The sequence below is a fragment of the Rhamphochromis longiceps genome, linkage group LG13 (assembly GCF_057381845.1).
Source record: "Rhamphochromis longiceps isolate RC_006_pf linkage group LG13, R_longiceps_female_GT1.1, whole genome shotgun sequence".
NCBI classification, from domain to species: Eukaryota; Metazoa; Chordata; class Actinopteri; order Cichliformes; family Cichlidae; genus Rhamphochromis; species Rhamphochromis longiceps.
This window is the reverse complement of record NC_140569.1, coordinates 9,196,039-9,213,043: the sequence shown is the minus strand read 5'-3', so window position 1 is coordinate 9,213,043 and position 17,005 is coordinate 9,196,039. Positions and strand designations below refer to the sequence as shown.

The 17,005-nt window shown below is 41.8% G+C and overlaps 2 protein-coding genes across 5 annotated transcripts in view; one reads left to right on the top strand and one right to left on the bottom strand.

Moving 5' to 3' along the window:
- The first annotated feature begins 273 nt into the window (after window positions 1-273).
- LOC146655344 (uncharacterized) lies at window positions 274-5,920 on the top strand. The gene is made up of 3 exons (XM_085428866.1): window positions 274-407; window positions 725-5,830; window positions 5,913-5,920. Exons 2-3 carry the CDS (start codon window positions 955-957, stop codon window positions 5,918-5,920), a joined length of 4,884 nt encoding a protein of 1,627 aa, XP_085284992.1. The 5' UTR covers window positions 274-407; window positions 725-954.
- A 1,609-nt stretch (window positions 5,921-7,529) lies between these two features.
- kcnq5a (potassium voltage-gated channel, KQT-like subfamily, member 5a) overlaps window positions 7,530-17,005 on the bottom strand; it is a 124,089-nt gene continuing 114,613 nt past the window's right edge. For 2 of the 4 annotated variants that reach the window (XM_085427432.1, XM_085427430.1), the window contains 5 exons: window positions 16,690-16,798; window positions 12,479-12,610; window positions 12,102-12,218; window positions 9,565-9,691; window positions 7,530-9,338 (listed from right to left, as the gene is read on the bottom strand). In XM_085427432.1, coding sequence (XP_085283558.1) covers window positions 8,253-9,338; window positions 9,565-9,691; window positions 12,102-12,218; window positions 12,479-12,610; window positions 16,690-16,798 — 1,571 coding nt within the window. In that variant the 3' untranslated portion in view covers window positions 7,530-8,252. Of the gene's footprint in view, window positions 9,339-9,564; window positions 9,692-12,101; window positions 12,243-12,478; window positions 12,611-16,689; window positions 16,799-17,005 lie in introns of all 4 variants that reach the window. The other 2 variants (XM_085427429.1, XM_085427431.1) reach the window with 2 other exon arrangements.

Genomic DNA, 17,005 nt, shown 5'->3' with positions numbered 1-17,005 from the left:
CTCTCTGCTTCTTCCAAGAAAAGTTCTTAGTCAGTCTCAGCTCTTTGTCATGTTGGCCTTTCTTAGAGTAGTAGTAGTTATTGTTAATGGTCACAACTGTCAGTGTTCTGTCCCAAGTAAAAGATTAAAAAAAATGGTTCATAATAATTTAGTGATAAAATGTCATATTTCATCTGTGGTAATTTATGTTAAAAAAGAGAGTCATTTAGTTAAAAATATGTTCTATACAGTCAGCATTAGTTTTTCTGTATCTTATTTTGAAGGAGTAATCTGTGTTCGCAATGCATTGTGGGAAGCAGACGCTGCAGTCAGTCGGGAAAAGCATTGTACAGAAAACCTGCCTATCTGTGTTTAAACTTCATCTCCTGTGGCCTGAATCTTTATATACACCATCGAAAGCAATGGCTGTAAGTTTATTACATGTTCTGGTTGTTTTATATGTTTATAAGAGCTGATTTAGAGATCGTTTTGTGAATGTGTTTGTGCCAGGAATTAGCCTTATCCCAGAAGCGGATTTTGCTTAGAGCATGGTCTATTAAAACATAGCAATGATGCTAGCGATCTAATTTGCATATCAGAGGATTGTTAAAACTATTGTTTATCATTACTTAGCAGCTAAGACTAACTTTGATACATGTTTTCTGTCACTAACTATTTCTTTTGTGCATTTATTTCACAATGTCAAAGAGCTAAAGGATATTTTATTTTCTGGTTTATTTTTTAGTTTCACTCAGCACTTTCATCGAGCTATTCAAGCTACAGTTGTAAAAGATTGTAAGCCGTCGAGAAGACTGTAATAAAGGAGCAAGACGCTCAGTTTCCTGGCTCATGAAAATTGAGTTTGGCTTGCTGTTGACCTGCGTTAACATACACAGTGTATCCAACACGTAGCGATAACAGTACAGTGAAAAGCCACGTCAGCAGTTGGTGGAAGATAAAGTTTATGCCACAGCGATGGATGCCCACGGGGAGAAGGCAGAAGAAATGGCTAACTCAGGAGACAAAGCACCATCAGAGGCTAGCTCCCGATCCAAACACTCTGGCTCCAAGCGCTCATCTTCCAAGTTGTCCTCAAGGTCCAGTGTATTGGAAGCAGCCATCTTTGCAAGAGCTTCTGCTGAAGCTACAAACGCCAAAGCCTTGTACAGTAAGAGACAATTGGAAATTAAAAAGCAGCAAGCAAATCTGGAAATGGATTTACAGATGTTAGAGATAGAGAAAAAAGCTGCAGCTGCTACGGCAAAAGCAGAGGTTCTAGAAGCTGCCGCAGCTGTCGAACAAGAAAAAGGAGAAAGTTTAAAAAGTTCAGTCCCACCACAAGTTATCAGACAGAGAACTATGGAGTACGTGCAACATCAAACCCAGCTAAAGTCACATCCGGCTGAAGAAGGAACACCTCAAGTCAAACTGACAGCAAAGGCGCCATCATTCACTCCAAGGAAACCAACCTCCTCTCCACCTGTACTCTCAAAAATGTACGTAGAGGAGGAAACTTTTGACCCACCAAGAGAGTATGTCGAGCCGAACAGTCACCATGCTCCTCACAATAGTGATGCACCTATGGCTGACTTTGCTAGGTTCCTTGCACGCAGAGAGTTAATCACAACAGGGCTCTTTAAGTTTGATGACACCCCTGAAAATTTTAGAGCATGGCAGTCTTCATTCTTAAATGCAACTGGAGGCATTGATCTTACATACAGCCAGCAGTTAGATCTCCTAGTCAAGTGGCTCGGTAAAGAGTCCTCAGAGCATGTTAAAAGAATCAGGGCTGTTTATACCACTAACCCCAAAGCTGCCTTCCAGTTGTCATGGGATAGGCTGGAGGAGTGTTATGCTACACCCGAAGTAGTAGAGAATGCCCTGTTTAAAAAACTGGACAGTTTTCCTCGCCTTACAAACAGAGACAATGTTAAACTTAGGGAACTAGGAGATTTGCTCCTAGAGCTGCAGGTTGCTAAAGACGAAGCCTACCTCCCAGGCCTCGCTTACCTTGACACACCACGTGGGGTTAAGCCCATAGTGGAAAAGCTGCCTCCAGGCTTACAAGATAAATGGCTCCACACTGGTTCAAAATACAAACAAAAATATAATGTGACGTTCCCTCCATTCTCATACTTTGTAAAGTTTGTCCAAGAGGAGGCAAAAGCGAGAAACGATCCAAGTTTTGTGTCATGCAGCAGTCAACCCCTCAACAAAGGTGAGAGACCACCATTCAAACAAATTAGCTACAAATCACCTCTAACTGTAAACAGAACAGAGGTTGATACAAGTGCTTCTGCTAGTATCAGAGAGGATGATCTAACACGTTATTGTCCAGTCCACAAGAAAACGCATCCTCTAGCCAAATGTAGAGCTTTCCGGATCAAACCACTACAAGAAAGACGAAACATACTCAAAGAACACAAACGATGTTTTCGCTGTTGTTCTCCCATGCACACAATAAAGGACTGCGACCTGAAGGTCAAGTGTGAGGAGTGCCAAAGTGAAAGACATTGCTCTGCCATGCACCCTGACACGGGTCAAAAACCCCAGCCGGAAAATGCACCTGAACCAGAGCCTCAGCCTCAAGACAACACTCTACCCAAGGTAACGTCACGATGCACTGAGATCTGCGGTGAAGGCTGTCCTCCGCGTTCCTGCTCCAAGGTATGTCTAGTTCAAGTTTTCCCTAAAGGTCAACCAGAACGGTCTGTTAAGATGTACGCCATTCTTGATGATCAGAGCAATTGCTCGCTGGCGCGTCCTGAATTCTTCGAGCTATTTGGAATCAAGGATAGCCCTCTGACATACCATATGAGAACGTGTGCTGGTCTAACTCAAATGCTCGGCAGGAAAGCAGTGGGGTTCCAAATTGAGCCTGTAGGTGAAGGCCCACGTCTAGACCTTCCTCCTCTCATTGAATGTGATGAGATAGTATTTAACAGAGATGAAATACCTACACCGGAAGTCGCTCTTGCCCATGCCCACTTGAAACATCTGGCTCCTCTGATACCTAAGCACGACCCAGCTGCCCAGATTGCAGTTCTACTGGGCAGAGACATCATACAAGTCCACAAGGCACGACAACAAGTCAACGGACCCCACAATGCTCCCTTTGCTCAGCGCCTAGACCTAGGCTGGGTAATCGTGGGGGAAGTATGCCTCAATGCTCACAGGCCAACGGTCAATGCCTATAAAACCCACGTGCTCTCCAACGGACGTCCATCTCTCCTCACTCCTTGTCCTAACAGCATGAAGATCAAAGAAAAACCATGCTATGGCGGGGAGCACAAGAGTAGCTTCTTAAAACGCAGTTCGAAACCCAATGCAGCAGAAGAAAAGCTTGGAGAGAAAGTTTTTGAGCGCACAGAGTATGACAACCAGCATGCCCTGTCCTTTGAGGACGAGACCTTCCTTAAGATAATGGAAAAGGAAGTCCACCAAGATGGAAACAATAACTGGATTGCTCCTTTACCATTCAAGTCCCCTCGCTTGCCACTTCCAAATAACAGAGACCAAGCGCTGTCTAGACTCAACTCACTGAGACGCAACTTAACCAAAAACCCTCAAATGAAAGAGCAGTTCTCAGAATTTATGGACAAGCTGTTTAAAAACAACCACGCAGAGATTGCTCCACCCATTGATGATAACACTGAGTGCTGGTACCTGCCTATTTTCGGCGTATATCACCCCCAGAAGCCCGGTCAGATACGGGTGGTCTTTGACTCTAGTGCCGAGCAGTCTGGTGTGTCACTCAATTCAGTGTTATTAACGGGCCCTGATCTCAATAACACCCTCCTTGGTGTCCTGATTCGGTTTAGGAAAGAGCTCATTGCAACCACTGCTGACATTCAGCAGATGTTTTACGGGTTCCTGGTTAGACCAGACCACAGAGATTATTTGAGGTTCCTGTGGCACAAGGACAATGACTTGTCAAAAGAGGTGCAGGAGTACCGCATGCGGGTACATGTTTTTGGTAATAGTCCGTCACCAGCGGTAGCCATCTATTGCCTTCGAAGAGCCATCCAGGAAGGTGAGGCAAAGTTTGGAGCAGACACAAGACACTTTGTCGAGAGACACTTCTACGTTGATGACGGGCTGATTTCGGTTCCCACAGAGTCTGCAGCCATCGATCTACTCAGGCGCACATGTGCATCCTTAGCTGAGTCTAACCTCAAGCTCCACAAAATCGCCTCAAATAGTGTCTCAGTCATGCAAGCATTCAAGCCAGAGGATTTGGCCTCCGGTATTAAAGACTTGAGTCTCGGCGACGATGCTTTACCGGCCCAGAGAAGTCTAGGAATGTGCTGGGACATTAACACTGATTCATTTACCTTCAAGGTAGCCGTCAATGACAAACCCTATACCCGCCGCGGGGTTCTCTCAGTGATTAATAGCATCTTCGACCCCTTGGGACTAGCATCGCCAGTGACAATCAAAGGCAGACTCTTGTTACGCAAAATGTCAAATGGAGTCCAAGATTGGGATGCTTCTCTCCCCCAAGAGGAGATGGACGCATGGGAAACGTGGAAAATGTCCCTCCAAGATTTGAGCCGCCTAAGAGTGCCGCGCTGCTATGTACCAGCCTCCCTTTCCATGTCCACTTACACTGAACTGTGTGTCTTCAGTGATGCCTCAAGCTGGGCTATTGCAGCAGTAGCATATTTGAAAACAGTCAATGCAGAGGGACAATGTGAAGTCGGATTTGTGCTTGGCAAAGCAAAACTTTCACCCCAACCAGAACCGACAATACCTCGTCTTGAGCTTTGTGGAGCAGTTCTAGCGGTGGAGATGGCGGAGCTCATTCTGGATGAACTTGATCATAAACCAAACACTGTAAAATTCTACTGTGACAGCAGGGTGGTTCTTGGGTACATTTGCAATGATTCAAAGCGCTTTTATGTCTACGTACATAATCGAGTTCATCGTATACGCCAGTCCACATCCCCTGAACAGTGGCATTATGTTACATCAGAGCAAAACCCAGCTGATCTAGCAACCAGGTCAGTACCTGCATCGCAGCTCATGGACACTATGTGGTTTAAGGGACCAGACTTCCTTTACAAACTACATGAACCAGAGACGAATGAATCGTTTGAGCTGATTGAACCTGAAGTGGATGCTGAAATCCGACAAGTTAGTACCTTTGTTACTCAGATTCAGAAGAGCGGATTCACACCAGAACGCTTCCAACGCTTTTCAAGCTGGACCTCACTGGTACGTGCCATTGCTTTCTTAATTCACCAAGCTCGTTCTCACTCATCAAGCAACTCGTCAAATCATTCATGCAGGGGCTGGCATAAATGCAGAGAACCACGCACTCCAGAGGAGATGGATGCGGCCAGTAACCTCATTCTCCAGTCTGTTCAAAGGGACGCTTTTCCTGATGAGTACGCTGCTCTACAAGCCAATCAAACCATCCACGCCTCTAGCCCCATTGTAGCCCTCGACCCATTCATGGGTGAAGACCTCATCAAAGTTGGAGGTCGCCTCGAACATGCTTCATTGGACCCATCGTTAAAGAATCCAAAAATTCTGCCAAGCAAGCATCATGTGTCAAAGTTGCTTGTCCTGCACTATCATGCTAAGGTTGTGCATCAAGGAAGGCAGTTCACAGAGAGTGCAGTTAGGCAAGCTGGACTGTGGATTGTAGGCTGCAAAAGACTGGTCTCATCCATTATCCACCGTTGCGTAACATGCAAGAAACTCAGGGGGAAACTAGAGACTCAAAAAATGGCAGATCTCCCGCCTGAAAGACTTGAAACATGCCCTCCATTTTCGTATGTTGGGTTGGACGTGTTTGGCCCATGGTCAGTGGTTACTCGACGCACACGAGGTGGCGCAGCACAAAGTAAGAGGTGGGCGATACTTTTTACGTGTATGACTACAAGAGGTGTACACATCGAAGTCATTGAATCTATGGACACTTGCAGCTGCATAAATGCAATACGCAGATTCTTTGCAATAAGAGGCCCAGCCAAACAAATGCGGTCAGACAGGGGCACCAACTTCATCGCAGCAAGCGTGGAGCTTGGCATGGCACAACCAAACAAGAACCCTCCCGACATTGTCAACCATCTTCATGCCAACGGTTGCACATGGGAGTTCAACCCCCCACATGCTTCTCACATGGGGGGCGTCTGGGAAAGGATGATTGGGGTAACTCGCCGAATATTGGATTCTATGCTCTTGCACAACAAACACACCCGTCTCACACATGAGGTGCTTTGTACCCTAATGGCTGAGGTATCGTCTATAATCAATGCAAGGCCCTTGGTCCCTATTTCGACTGACCCTTCCTCACCATTCATACTCTGTCCTGCAATGATACTGACCCAAAAGCAGGGCGTTCCTTCTCCACCAGGAGACTTTTGTGGAAAAGACTTGCTCAAGAACCAATGGAAACAAGTGCAAGCACTCGCCAATGGTTTCTGGAGTCGCTGGAGAAACGAATATCTCAACACCCTCCAATCAAGGCGCAAGTGGCATGGAACACACCGCAATCTTCAGTCAGGCGACATTGTGTTGTTGAAACAAAATCAAGCACCCAGAAACGAATGGACAATGGCTATCATCACAGCCACCTTTCCAAGCAGTGATGGGAAGGTCAGAAAGGTCGAAGTGAGGACATCTTCCCAGGGAGTCTCAAAGACTTACCTGCGTCCCATTTCGGATGTTGTTGTGCTCTTAGAAAAGGAAGTGACTGATAAAAAGTAGTAGTGGCATCAGTAATGCCAGGCGGGGAGTGTTCTGTCCCAAGTAAAAGATTAAAAAAAATGGTTCATAATAATTTAGTGATAAAATGTCATATTTCATCTGTGGTAATTTATGTTAAAAAAGAGAGTCATTTAGTTAAAAATATGTTCTATACAGTCAGCATTAGTTTTTCTGTATCTTATTTTGAAGGAGTAATCTGTGTTCGCAATGCATTGTGGGAAGCAGACGCTGCAGTCAGTCGGGAAAAGCATTGTACAGAAAACCTGCCTATCTGTGTTTAAACTTCATCTCCTGTGGCCTGAATCTTTATATACACCATCGAAAGCAATGGCTGTAAGTTTATTACATGTTCTGGTTGTTTTATATGTTTATAAGAGCTGATTTAGAGATCGTTTTGTGAATGTGTTTGTGCCAGGAATTAGCCTTATCCCAGAAGCGGATTTTGCTTAGAGCATGGTCTATTAAAACATAGCAATGATGCTAGCGATCTAATTTGCATATCAGAGGATTGTTAAAACTATTGTTTATCATTACTTAGCAGCTAAGACTAACTTTGATACATGTTTTCTGTCACTAACTATTTCTTTTGTGCATTTATTTCACAATGTCAAAGAGCTAAAGGATATTTTATTTTCTGGTTTATTTTTTAGTTTCACTCAGCACTTTCATCGAGCTATTCAAGCTACAGTTGTAAAAGATTGTAAGCCGTCGAGAAGACTGTAATAAAGGAGCAAGACGCTCAGTTTCCTGGCTCATGAAAATTGAGTTTGGCTTGCTGTTGACCTGCGTTAACATACACAGTGTATCCAACACGTAGCGATAACAGTACAGTCAGAGTGTAAAAGAGTTCGGCGGATGTGCATGTACATGTGATTGCTGGTTTCACCACGTGCGTAGAAGCTGACCAATGAGTTAGAGTGAAGTAGTTCTGGCTGTGAGACAGTTATTCAGCATTCTTCTTCCATTATCCTTTAATTTGTAAAGTGAAAAGTTAGACTCGAAACTGTGTTTGCTGCTGAGTCAGACTCAGCAAAAATGTAAAATTGTTGGACAGTAACCGTTTCTCACAATGCGCCCCATTATTTGATTGGCATCTACAGCTTTTCCAACAAGTCTGGATCTAGAAATAAAATTAGGATTCCTTCCAAGATTCCTCTTCAAATTAAGCATCTTTTTCTTTAATTTATGATAGTAAATATGAAAAACTTGGTCATTTTTGTATAAAAACAAAATATTGTTTTTCCAGTAAGGTTATTTTCATTTTTGTGTATTGATTGTATATTTTGTCTTACATGAGTATGGCCACTTGCATACATACGTGTACATTCATTTACTGTATAGGCTGTAGTAATTTTAGTACCCTATGAAAAGTGTGTATGCAACTGGGAATAAAAGTGTTAGACAAAATATCAAAACATTGTTCATATAGAAAGGATTTATTTGTAAAACTTGCAACATAATCTGTTTACTGCCCTGTAAAAATATTTTAAAAAGTGGCTTCACCCACAGTGGTGTTTACATACAGTATGGAAATGTGTGTCTGTCAGTAAGTGTGGTTATGCCAGCTGTATGTGTGAGGACTGACTGAGAAACTCTGACTTTCCTTTTGGGTGAGGTGCAGCCTCCTCCACAGTCTTTAAAAGGTCTGAGGTGCTGCTTCCAGGTCCCTGTGACAGGAAGTCGAAATGTTCCTCTGATGTTTGTAATTTGCACTCTCTAATAAAGAGTTTTGTATCATCCCAGTTGTTAAGATCATCATGGGCAGTGCTGCGTTCGCTACCATTGCTGCTGCTGCTGTTGTTGAGTGCAGAGGAGAGACCAGGGGCACGGTTGGTCAAAGGTTGACTGAGGTTCTGCACAGAGATCGACTTCCCAAGACCACCTTCCCAGTCTGAAGCCCTCCCATCTGGGCTCGAAGAGAGAAGCAGCAAGGGCTTCACCTCAAGGCTCATGTGCCTCCTCCAGACCCCCTCAGCTTTCAAGCCAGGCTTCTCCCGCAGCTGAACCGTTCCCTGGCCAAAGGCTGCCTCGTTGTCACCTTCTTGGTCAGAATCCACACCGCATCCTACAACAACAGAGGGGCCAGAGCTTTCCTCGTCCACTGCCACTCCATCTGTCAGATCATCTGAGATCGGGTCAGCAGGGCATCGGAGGTGAGAGGGATGTACCATAGGGGGGAGTTGAAGAGTGAAATTCCCCGTCGAGGAAGGTGGGGGCGGCAGATCAGGGAAGTGTGCTTTTTTCGGGGTACCATTGGTGGTGACCAAAGTTGGATAAGGGCTATCAGGGGGCAGCAGAGGTGATGGGGAGAGCGAGGCTGTGGATGGTGGATAGGATGGAGGGGCTGAGTCCGGAGGAGCATCATCATCAGCTGGTGCCAGTATGAGCCGCAAGCCTCTCGGGTTGGGATTGAGAGAACGACGCATGCCGCCACTGTTGTGTCCTCCGCTTCCAACAGGCTCACCTCCCTGATGGGAGGGAAGATCCCTGCCAATGATTGAGGTTGGGTAGTCCGAGTTATGATGCTGGTTCTCCAGCTCAAACAGGGGGAGGGAGGAGAGGGTGAGTGCTGAGGGGCCTTTCTGTAGGACTTGGCGGTAAATATCCAGCAAAGAGTCCAGCTTTGATTCAATGGAAGTTACCTAGGCACAAAAGAAAAGAGAATAAGAACCAAGGCTGCAAGAGCTGAATACTATTCTGTAAATTTTCTGGGGGTTTCCAATACAGATAAATTGATACTGTTAAAAGGAAAATTTCACAGGTATTGGTCAAGAGCCCAAACAAATCACCAACAATGTGAGGTAATAAAAGTTTATGAATGCATTTTACATGCATTCTGTGTTCCTTATTTTTTTTTCTTAAACCCACCTGCCTCTCCACCTTACACACACGTCCAAGCATGCTCATGCCCTCTAGGGAGTCTCCATCTGGGTGCAGTTTGTCCCTCATTTTTTTATCCACAGGAATCTGGCCTTTTCCCAAGATCTGATCCACCCTGAGATACACACATACATTAGGATTATTATACTAGAAAATAATGACGTTGTAATATAAGAAGGCATCCCTGCTGTATTTCAGGTTATCTGCAGTCAGACAACAAACCTAAAGCAACGGAAGGCTAAGGTTAGGGTTAGTAAAAAAAAACCCACACATGGCTTGAGTGAATCAGTGCTATAGTATAAAAACAACTATGGAAAAAAAGGAGGAAAATCTATGGGAAACTCAATTTTAGGATCGGATGTAATACATTTTGTAGCAGTTTGTTTGTGTTTGCATTTTTTATTTATTTTTATTGAATATAAAGCATATTTAATAAAAAAAAAAAGCTCTGAGTGAGCTGCTTCTTGCAGTGCTTGATTTAAATTATTGTCAGATTATGTCAGAGTATTCATTCAATGGCTGTCTTTGTTCTCTGACAGTTAATTATGTTCAGTTAGTGAAGTTAATTTCCATACTTTGAGTTCCAAAGTAATGCACAGGTGCCTGTTTTCACTCAGGAAAAAATAAAAAGCACATCCAAACCGCACACAACTGCATACAAATCAGCAGCATTCAAATACAATAATGTTTCTACTCTCTGATGAAAGGAGAAAGAATGAAGTGTGGAAATACAGATGAGATCTAATGTGATGTCAGACAGCTGTGTTTGGGTTTGTTTGCATTTACTTCAAATATTTATGTGTCAGACACGGTTAATAAAAACCTTACCATGTGGATGGAGTTTAACATATTAAAATCATCAAGTTTTGGGTTAAAATAAGGAATTGAATTGTACTGGAATTTAATTTGCCTTTCAGTTATTGTCAAAACCTTCTGGTATTAAGTACATGTTCTACTGTAAACTCCAACCATCTGGTTCTGCGGGAAGGTTAATACATTTCAGATATTTTATATCTGCTCGCAGTAACCCGATTGCCACTGCTATAGCACTTATTAGCAGCTATGGCTGCATGTGGCAGGATTTTAAAGTCTAAAATTAAATTAAGTGAAATAGAATAACCCTGAGCCAGAAAGCTTCTTCATGTGGTTGCTGTAATAATAGTGTAGTGCAGGAGAGGACATATTCCTTGGCTGGGTGCGACCAGAGTCTGCTGCACTGGCCAGTCTGGAGATAGGAAAAAAACTGGATCAGGCACTTCTCTCTGACTTAACACCATGAAGCTTTAAGCACAGGTACATAAATGAACAGATACACACAGAGGTGAAGGATGGCATTTTCAAATGAATGATTTTTTGTTTATGAGGCCGCCTAATGCCGACTGAAACACAGGTCGACTGGCAAAAAATAGTATTTCTCTACAAGGTGATTCCTAAAATGCTTTTAGTCAAAAACATGGCATGTTTCAGCATGCTGTGCAGTGTGTCCTGCAATTAAGGAAACTGGACAGATAGAGGACAAAAGAAGAAGCGGTAGGCCTAAAACCATATCTACAGCAGAAGAACAACATTTAAATGTCTATCATTAACAAATAGGAAAAAAAACTGTACAAAGACCTGACACAGAACTCAAGATTTGCATCGAGCCCTTCAGTTAATCCAGCTATTGTTTGATGTTGCCTCATCAAAACCTATCTCAGTAGAAGGGTGGTAGTCAATAAGCCATTGCTAAGGAAGGGAAAAAGGGAGAAAGCAAGAACTGGTGTTATTGAGTGATGAATCCAAATGAGAAAAGTTTGATTCAAATTGTCAGCGGTCTATACTGAGGAGGTCAGGAGAGAAGAAAACACTGACTGTACACCTATTTATAAATAACGTGGTGGAGGCTCTGTCTTGATTTGGGGCTGCATTTCAGTCACTGGTGTTGGGGATCTTATCAAAACTAAATTACAAATGCAGATGAGTACCATCAGATTTTAATCCACTGTGCAATACCATGCGGAAAGCAATGGCTCAATTCATCAGCTTGACGATGATCCCAAACACACTGCTAATGCAGTCAAAGCATACCTGAAAAGAAAACCACGCACCATCATAGACTGTAGGATCATCTGGACAGAGAATAGAACTAAAGGCAGCCAACATCCAAAGAAGAGATTTGTAATGTCCTTCAAGAACCTGGAAAACTATTCCTGAAGACTGCTTTAAGAAAATACTAGAAAGTTCACCTAGAAGACTTCAGTCTGTGCTGAAGAATAACGGTGGTCATAGTAATGTGTGGCATGAAGCTATGTGTATGCCATTTTGACAGACTTTTCACCTAGAAGGCCTGTGTTTTCTATGTGTCCACTTATTAAGTCAGTGAAATGATTACTGCACCAAGATTGCTTCAAGTATTAAGATAAGTTATATTTGTACATTTGGCTGAATTAGTTCAAATACATCTAAGCATATGCAAATTCAAACTGGCTGGCAAAGTTAGTAGGGAAGCGTTTGGCAGAAGGATCAGAAAAGGGGGTGAGTCTAACCCCGGTGTCGACCGTTTCCTGCTGGTCTGGCTGTAATATAAATGCAGGGAGGGAGAGGAAAAGGTCTTTCCACGGCTGCGCAAAGGCCTTGGAGGAGGACCCACTACAGAGTCTAGTCTGGGAGAGAGAGGGAACACACATCTACACATATGTATTTAGTTTGGAAAAGAAATATGTACTTAAAAGAATGTTAAAGTTTAAAGTTAATTTATAATGATTTTCTGTGACGTGCTATATAACCTATAGCGTTAGCTCGAATTGCAGCAAAATCAACACATAGCAGCTCAGGTTATTGATACATCTATAAATTCCTTGATTTTGAAAGCAGGAACACAGAAATCTGTCAATATCAATCAATGTGCATGCCGTTTCCTGACCTGGTCTGAAGGCTCTTGATGCGACAGAGCATATCCAGGTGACCTGCAGAGTACTGCTCAATCACGTCCTTCACATCATACGGACGCAGCGTCTCCTTAAACTTCTTCTTTGCTACGTGGAACTTCATGATCCTATACATGCAAAAGACAAATACACACACAGTGATTGCTGGGAGTCAATTTAAGTGAAATCTAGGGTGTAATTACTAAACACCACCATTAGGTGGCAGCAGTAAGTTTGAGAAAACCTACAGAGAGGTTCTTGTGCTTCACTGTTGATCTTTTCTTTTTGGAGTGTAACAAAGATAACACAAAATTTCAAATACTTTCTGAAGTATCTGATGGAAAACCAGTGCGTAATGGCGAATTTGTGAAACCTGAGTGTAATTTTCTTTCTCCTTTTATTTGGTGAACAGAGCCGCTGCTGAGTAATAATATTGATCCAGGTAAGGAGATCTATGCCTCTTGGTTCATTTAGAGTCCCCAGTGGTTTCTGGTAGTTTCCCACTGCCTATTTTTCTCACTGCCTAAATGGAAGCAGCAGTGACAGATGACCCTGTGTAATAACAGCCCTGACAGAGGAGGGGGTCTCCAGCCCTCAACCCGACACCCTGGGAAAACCCTGGGATCTGGCTACCCATGGAGAATGGCCTGCTGAGTGTGCAGACCAGCCAGGGTTAGGTGGCAGCAGCATAGCTCGTAGATGGGAGTTTATCTGTGCAACTGTATGTAGATCTAGAAAGAGATGATGATGGTGATAGAGGGGTTTAATAAGCTTCATTATACAAAAGGATGATATAAAGTCTTTGCATGTAAACCCCTAAACTTGACAATAATCCAGATCAGATAAAAGAATGATTGAGTGGATACTGTTACTGAACTATCAAAAGGTTGACAGAATGATTTCATTCGCTTAAAGAGTGGATTACAAAAAGATTCCACTCAAACTGTTACATAACTGACTACTCTCCATTAGGCCACAATGATAAAATCTGGTAAATGAAAAATCTGACATAGAAAGAATACAATTGAGTTTAAGATCAATTGTAAGATACCTCAGAAATGCATAAACAAACTTATAGCAAATGCCTGGAGAAACAAATGTGAGGTTCTAAAGGGGTTGTAAGTATACTTACAACCCCTTTAACCATTTATATTAAGTGCATGTGCTTATTTTTCCATAATTCTATATAAAGATGACAACTGAACAGAAGGAAAACAAACAAACAAAAAAGCATGGAACAAAATGCAGGGATACTAGCAGTGGCAACAACTATTTGAAGATGGAAAACTGAAAATCATAATTTGGCTTTTTATCTTGTATCAATAATTCAGAGCTTTTATTAAGGGCATGCCAGGGGTTTCAGGTTTTCACACATGATTCATTGTCTTTTTATTACTGAACTATTATTGAACCCCTGCCTTAAAAAGCTGATAAATGTAAATTGTTTTAATGGTTTTTAAATGCTGAATTTATCCAGTTTTTACCTCGTCAACAATCTGTCTCTTTATTATATGGAAACAATCGAATTCATGATCTATAAAATTGAGGCAGCAAAATTTTAATTCTTAGTAAACCATAGAAAATATAGAAACTACAGCTAAGTAGGCCATTTAAAAAATACTTCATTCATATATGAAATTAGACATTTGCACAATGAAAAAAGGTGAGAAGAAGCGGTGGAGTGAGAGAGTCATCTGGTGCTAGTAGGATAAACACTTGTTCACAGGGTGCCGGTGCCAGTGAAAGAGAGCAGGCTCAGCGAGAACACATCTACACACTATATTCATGCACTATAGCAGTCATAAATACGGGTCAGTGCCGTCACATTACCAGTTGATTGGGAAGAAACTCTTGACTTTAGAGAGCACAGGAGAGGTAAAACTACTAAGATAAAAAATAAATATGTGATCAATAGCAGTATTATTAGTTCCAACATGCAGGACATATATGTAAAAGTAGACAATAAATCTACTCAACAATTTAGTTGGATTGCTGATAAAGGGTAATCTCAAACTTCATTTCAATAAACCATTATCTTTTATAACCAATTATAAATAATGGGTTTTATTATTAGCACAAACACTTTAGTTAGTCTGATTAAAAGGACTAATTTAGCATTTTGGAAAATATTCTCACTTGCATAATTGTTAAAATTAGTACAATTTAGCATTTAGCAAAGAAAAATACTAATAACATCATCCTCTTTAATTTTAGTTATTATTACCGTTACAGTTTCAGCACCAGCAGCTTGTTACACACCAAGTGTAGACTTTGGAAACCTGGTGCTTCTGTGCAAGAAACTGCAGGAACATTTTCTGGCATGTCTTGCTTCAGAAGCCAAAAAGAGCTCATTTGCCACTTTTTCATCAACAGCAAAAAAAAAAAAAAAAAAAAAAAAAAAAAAAAAATACAGCTTAAGTAAGGGTCAGCCAAATAGCATCACCAAATCCCTACTAATTGATTTTCCCTGAAATTGCTTAACATTCGATTTGAACTTGATTTTTTCCTATGCCTGCTTCTGAGAACTACTGGTATAATATTCTGAAGTCTACTAATTAGTTGACTGTTGGTCTGCTGGCGGGTCTTTGAAGTGCATGTGGTAGTATATAAAGAGTTTCAGCGTTCTGCTCTATTCGTAGTTTAATCAAATATTTCTGTTAGGTTTAGACTTTCTGATTTATTTTCTAGTGCTTCAGAATTATTTGGCACAGGGTTAGATCTTTGCATGTTGTCCTTGTACCTGTACTGCTTCTCTCCAGCTACCCCAGCGTCCCTCAGCTTCTCTGCTGGTTAAGTTAACTGGCAATTATAAATTGCATTTTCTCTTCACTTATATTTAACTTCCTATTTTTCACCTGGTTTTCTGTTCCCCACCTGCAGAGGTTCTGCAACCAACCAAAGACTCTACGCCCCACAGTTTAAGAACCACTGGTATAATATATTGCAGCCTGTAATTTAGCTAGCTATTTGTCTGTTGGCTGCTCTTTAAAGTGCATATATTAGACTAATCAGAGTTTCATGGTTTTGTTGAATTGGTTCAGACCGTTCTCATCCCCAAGGCCTCAATTAAAGCTGTTTTGTTAAAAGCTTACGTGGCTTATTAAGTCAGAAGGTGTCCTTTTGGTGGGTTGTGCTCTTATGGCATTAGTGAGATGGGGCTGTCACTCCCAACTCATCAGCAGGTTTGCCAGGAGCATATTTTAAACCAAACCCCAATCTTTTACTGAATTTAGTTTTCAGTGCCTAAGCCTAACCAACAGATGACAGTGAAAGTAACATGTAAAAAAAAGCTAAAGAGAAAAGCACAAAGGTCCCAAAAGGAAATCTGTGAGATCCTCTTTCCTTACAAACATGCAGCTGTCACTGCTCCAGCCTCCTAATCCTGACTTTGTAAGGACCATTATCTATGGTGACACTGACACAGCTGATTCTAACGCACTAAGACTCATGTATACTGCAGAGGCACAAAGACATCTCAAAAAATGGAATTATATTATACCCAGGGATCCAAATGTGCGACGTGCAACATCACTGCAATCTCCTACCCCTAACAAAATGATGTTTCCATTATTGCTGCTTTGAACTAGAGCTTAGAAATAGTTGTAGTTTCAGGGTTAAGAGTATATGATAGAAGATAAAGGTAGCCCACCTGACACCACAGATGGTTTGTGCACTGCTTTTAAAAAAGGCCTAAATTTGAAATTGTAATTTTGTTGCCATTTTTTAACTAGACAGCAAGACAACAAGTGGGTAGAGCTCGGGAGTTATCATCTTCACATTTACCAAAATATGTGATTTATTTTATCAATCTTGCCATCCAGTTCTCTAAAAAGCAATTATATATCTAAAGTGTTAAACAACAAATGAAAACAAAAGCTGTGAAAAGTGAGACGTGACTGAGTTTTGGCACCTAATGTGAGTGAAGAGGATAATGGATAAAAGCACGATTTTGGAAAGCTAACTGCAGAAGTGACCTCCCTATCTGTCTTATTTTTGTAATAGTACTCCCTATTTTCGACATTGTAAGAAAATTCAATAAAATCTTCTTGAGTGTGACTGCATATTAGCATCTGAATGTGTTTTTGCTGGTTCTTTCTTCTTCAAAAAAGAATTGCTCGCCCAAAGTCTTCAAGCAGTTTGGTGATTTGGGGTTGATTTTGATTACCTCATAAAGCACTCATAAAGTTTATTTGGAGCAGGACCTCACCTGACAGCTCTGATGACAGCCTTGAGAGGTGCTGATAGATCCTCCACAGTAACATCGCAGTGGCACCCTCGCTCATCAAAGGATTCCTCTGTGGTCATGCCTGTGTCCACTGAAAGAAACAGAGTGTTGAGTCATCAATAAATGTTGCTCTGCTGAAAGCATCTGCAGTCTTGAAACTCAAAAACCTTTTGCAACTTTCTGCAAGCTGGAAGAGAAAAGAGTCTGTGAGAATGTTTCCGAATGATACTATTTTGACTTTTAGGAGGTGAAAATCTATATTGTGTTTGGGATATTTAAGACAGGAACAAAGAAACTG